This window comes from Spinacia oleracea, chromosome 3 (assembly GCF_020520425.1).
Source record: "Spinacia oleracea cultivar Varoflay chromosome 3, BTI_SOV_V1, whole genome shotgun sequence".
In the NCBI taxonomy this organism is placed as follows: domain Eukaryota; kingdom Viridiplantae; phylum Streptophyta; class Magnoliopsida; order Caryophyllales; family Amaranthaceae; genus Spinacia; species Spinacia oleracea.
The window spans coordinates 107,853,317-107,858,690 of NC_079489.1; the positions used below are offsets into that span (position 1 = coordinate 107,853,317).

Sequence of the window (5,374 nt, forward strand, 5' to 3'; positions counted from 1 at the left end):
CGCAAGCCAATTTTTGGTCGTCACGTTCTTTGACGAGCGTGTCTACAATGGCATTGATTGACGCAAGTCAATCAATAGGTATGATTGCCACTAGACATGCTCGTCAGATGAAGTGGTCGACCAAGGAATGGACACAAACAATCTTTGTTCCAAGGTCTCTTGTCGCCGAGCTTTTGGGCAAGCAACCTTTGTTCCAAGGTCATACTTGCCACAAGCAGCAAATTATGCCGCAAGGCAATTTTTGGCCGTCACGTTCTTTGACGAGCGTGTCTACAATGGAATTGATTGACGCAAGTCAATCAATAAGTATGATTGCCGCTAGACAGGCTCGTCAGATGAAGTGGACGACCAAGGAATGGACACAAACAACCTTTGTTCCAAGGTCTCTTGCCGCGGAGCTTTTGGGCAAGCAACCTTTGTTCCAAGGTCATACTTGCCACAAGCAACAAATTATGCCGCAAGGCAATTATTGGTCGTCACGTTCTTTGACAAGCGTGTCTACAATGGAATTGATTAACGCAAGTCAATCAATAGGTATGATTGCCGCTAGACAGGCTCGTCAGATGAAGTAGACGACCAAGGAATGGACACAAACAACCTTTGTTCCAAGGTCTCTGGCCGCAGAGCTTTTGGGCAAGCAACCCTTGTTCCAAGTTCATACTTGCCGCGGGAAACTAATTATGCCATATGTGAATTAGAGACTTATTATATATGCTAGTGTGCCGCAAGGAGGTTAGCAGGAAAAAAACCTTGCTTTTGCATATAGGTTGGCCAGCGGCATGTTGTGCCGCTGAGGTGAAAGTTGGATAGGTGATCAGCCTACAACGTAGTGCTAATCTAGGTCACTTCTTAGGCTTTAAACAATTAGTCTTGTTATGAATAGGTGCTAATCTGGGCCACTTCTCAAGCCTTCATTCAATTAGGCTTTGGTATGCATGTGTTGAATACTTTTGTATTCGACGTGCGAGTAATAAATAATATGAAACAGCTAGAGTAGTATTATTTATAACTTTGCAAGGCAAATTTAGCCGGTTACAAGAGTGATTACTACCCTATCAGGACCGTTAGAGGTCTCCCCTTAAGCAACAAATCCTTCTATGTAAGATGAAGCTAGCACTCGTCTAGAAGAAATATTTCTTGAGATTGTCGGCATTCCAAGTGCGCTGAATAGGTCGGCCTTGCATGTCTTGAATGCTGTAAGTTCCATCCCTGACTTCATCATAAATCTCATAAGATCCTTCCCAGGTAGGCGTCAACTTACCCTGCTCATTGGCTCGGCCTGTGAATTCCATTTTTCGGAGGACAAAATCTCCAACTTTGAACACTCTGTTAGAGACTTTCTTGTTGTATTCCCTCGCCATCCTTATCTTGTACAGTTGTTGTCTTAGTGCCGCTTTCCTCTAACCTCAGGCAAGAAATCCAAGGCCACCTTCATCATTTCCCAATTACCATTTTCGTCATATAGCATGACCCTCAAAGTCGGTTCACACATCTCTATGGGTAGGACGGCCTCGGCACCAAAAGCTAGTAAGAAGGGGGTTTCGCCGGTGGAGTTCTTAGCCGTGGTGCGGATTGACCATAAGACATTTGGCAACTCATCAGCCCACAGACCCTTGGCTTCGTCAAGCTTCTTTTTAATCCCTTCAGAGATTATTTTGTTGAACGCCTCAACCTGGCCATTGGCTTGGGGACGTCCGATGGAGGCAAAACAGCTGCGTATGCCATGGTCTGCTAACCATTCTTTCAGCTTAGGCATCTCAAACTGAGGCCCATTATCAAAGACGATAGCCTTTGGAATTCCGAAACGAGTCATGATATTTTTCTAAATAAACGCTCTTACATCACTGGTTCTTATATTCTTGAGTGTTTCTGCCTCCACCCATTTGGTGAAGTAATCTACAGCAACAATGACATAACGCCTCCCTCCGGGAGCGGCAGTATACGGGCCTAGGAGATCCATTCCCCACTTAGCAAAAGGAATTGGACTCGTGATGGGTGTCATAACTCGAGTCGGTCGATGTATTAGGTGAGCAAAGCGTTGACATTTGTCACACTTCATGACCAATGAGATTGCATCATCCTTAAGGGTCGGCCAGTAATAGCCAGTTCGAAGTGCCTTTTCTGCCAAAGCTTTTCCCCTAATATGCGAGCTACATAGTCCCTGATGAAGGTCTTCTAGAATTTCCTGCCCCTTCTCAGGCGTCACACATCTCAACAAACGGCGGGAGTAGGCCTTTTTGTAAAGTGTGTCGTTCCACATTTCAAACCAGGTGCATTTTTTCTGAAGTTTTGCCGCCTGCCTTGAGTCATCTGGCAAGACTCCATTCATTTTAAAGTTAATTATGTCATCCATCCATGTGGAGGTTCTATCTAGAGTTGCTACTTCCACTTGCCCAATGCTTTTATGCTCTTTTACTTCCCAGAACACGTGACGAGGGGTATCACAAGATGCAGAACTGGCCAATTTTGACAATGCATCAGCTTGATTGTTTTCAGAGCGAGGGACTTGCCTTACTTCAAAGATTTTCAGTTACTCCATCTCTTGGTGGACGGCCTGCATATACTTAATCATCGTCGGATCCCTAGCCTCGTAAGTTCCATTGACTTGGCTCACAATCAGTTGAGAGTCAGATAGGGCTAAGATCTCCTTGGCGCCAGCCGCTTTACACATTTTAATGCCATAGAGCAGGGCCTCATACTCGGCCTCATTGTTGGACGCCTGAAAGTTAAACCGCATAGCATACTCAAAAGTATCCCCTTCTGGCGATTGACAGATTATCCCAGCTCCACATCCATTCTGCATGGACGAACCGTCCACGTACAGTTTCCACACTGTCTTGGTATTCTCGGCAAAGACAGGCCTCGTCATTTCAACAATAAAATCTGCACAAGCATTGCCCCTTGACGGCTTTCCTGGGTTCATAAGTGATGTCGAAGGCATTAAGCTCAATAGCCCAATTCAACATTCGGCCTGACGCCTCCAACTTCGTGGAAGGTAGTTTAAGTGGTTGGTCAGTGTAAACCACTAATCTGTGGGCTAGGAAATAAGGACGGAGCTTTTTGCTGGTCATGAACAAGGCTAGACCAAACTTTTCCACAGTTGGGTATCTAATTTCAGCATTTTGAAGTACATGACTGTTAGGGGGGAAAATACCCTCTTGGTGACGTGGACAAACGTGGCAAGTGAAGCCTATGTGGCTGCCAGCAAGGCGTGTGGTAGCACCTTTCAGACTCGCCCTCAACGGCTGGGATCAGTGCAACGGTTGCAAACCGTTGATGAGCAAACCATCATTACGCATTCATTCCTCAATTATGTGTAATTAAGTACAAACGTTACATTCTTCTTACGATCGCCTATAAAATGGCTTACTTATGTTAATTTATATATACGAATGCTAAGCAATAACAATACTCTCATTCCATGCTCTTACAACTCTCTCTCGTTACTCTAAATTATCTTGCTCAATCGATTCTTAGCACCATCATCAAGGCAAGTTCGTCTCTAAGTAGAATTTGCCCAAAACAATTTGGCGCCCACCGTGGGGCTGACAATAAAAAACAGCTTGATAATTCCATTCCAATCACCATGGCCAGAAATGCTAGCTCATCCGACGATATCACTCGCCGCTTTGAAGCCATGGAGCAGCGCATCAACATCCTCCAGAAGGAAAACAAAGCGTTGCACTACCAGGTCAGATCCACCGCCTCCATTGCCACCGGGTCAAGGTTCCAGTATCGGCGAGACACCTCTGGTCTAAACCGCCGCTTAGATCTCGACGCCGCTCCGGACCATCCCCTTCATATACCCTTTGGCGAGCCAGGAGGCCCAATCCTCGAACAGATTTGCGAGTTCGACCCACTGCCAAATCAGCCCCGCTCTAACCCGAGATGGCTTCCCCACCTCCAACTCAACCATCTTCTGCAGGTACATCAGTGACCGCCGTCGCCACAACGGCTGCCCGGGTCGCACCATCTCAGGTCGGCATGACGACATCCCCCATGATGTCGGCTCCCGCCTCCAATCCGGTATCTCGTCCGTTACCACCCCCAATGGTAACCATGTCGATGCCCCTACCCATCTCAGTCCCGGCGCATGGACCTACACCGACGACTCAAATACCATGGGATCAACTCTTCTCTCAGCAAGTCGTTCAGCATGTCGTCAACCTAGTCACTTCGACACCGGGAGCGCCCCCCAGATGATGACGGTCCCTTTAGCCAGCCAGGCGCCGCAAGCAGTGTTCCCGAGCACCCTAATGCGCCTAGAATATTCTCGAAACTATTCTCCATACACTCCTCTTAACAGGTCAGTCGTTCCAGTTAGTCATGGCTTCGTAACTCCTTTCCCGTATGTTGCAGGTACACATGCTACCCATGGAACGCCCCCTTACATACAACAAGTAGTGCCGCAATTCACTCCTCACCAACCTCACAGCATATACCCACAAAACACCTACTACCAACACCTCCAAGCCAGCCTCCCCGAAACATTCAGTCCCCTCGTCCCAGTGCTCAACAACATCTGTGAAAACACTAATCATCAACTCCAACAAATTATGACCATGATAAACAAAATCCCAGGAAAACCAACACCGATCAAAGAAGCCAGCCTAGACAGTTATGTCGACTCACCATATGCCGACCCCATCGATGCAATCGACATCCCGAAGTGATCCAGCCCACCCAATATGCCCATGTATGACGGAACGACCGCCCCGAGGGAGCATATCTTGACCTACAAGCAGCGGATGATGACTATCCCAGTTCCTAAGCATATGAGGGAAGCTAGCCTTTGAAAAGGTTTCGGTTCGACATTGATTGGACCCGCCTTGAAGTGGTTAACAAGCCCGCTAAACGGATGCATCACTTCTTTTGCTCATCTTGACAACATGTTTAATCAGCAGTTCGCCAGCAGCAGGTGTTTGGAGAAGCAAACGAGCGACATGTACCATGTGGTCCAACGTCCGGATGAACCTCTGAAGGATTACATAGCTCGGTTCATCAGGGAGAAGGTAACTGTACCTGAATGTGACGTCCCGACAACAATCGAAGCGTTCAGACAAGGATTATACGGCGAAACCGATCTTTGGAGGGATCTGATCATATACCGCTGCAAGACGTTTGAAGACGCTCAAGCCAAAGCAATGGCCCAACTCAGGTTGGAAGAAACTCTCTATTCCAGGAAAGGAGAAAATGACTACACCAAGACGGACAGGCGGTTGCCCTACCCCAAGAGAAACAGCGATCGTCCTGCCCCTTATTCCCGACCTCAACACGCCTCATCTCCCGGCACGCGGAACTGAGGGATAGCTCGCAACATATTCTCCCGAGCAGCATCAAGTAAGATCATGGATCTCGCGTGAGCCTTGGGATC

At 47.5% G+C, this 5,374-nt stretch overlaps 1 protein-coding gene across 1 annotated transcript; it reads right to left on the minus strand.

Moving 5' to 3' along the window:
- Positions 1-1,384: 1,384 nt before the first annotated feature.
- Positions 1,385-1,813, minus strand: LOC130469949 (uncharacterized). Its single transcript, XM_056839489.1, has one exon. The coding sequence runs from the start codon at positions 1,811-1,813 to the stop codon at positions 1,385-1,387; it is 429 nt and encodes a 142-aa protein (XP_056695467.1).
- Positions 1,814-5,374: the final 3,561 nt, after the last annotated feature.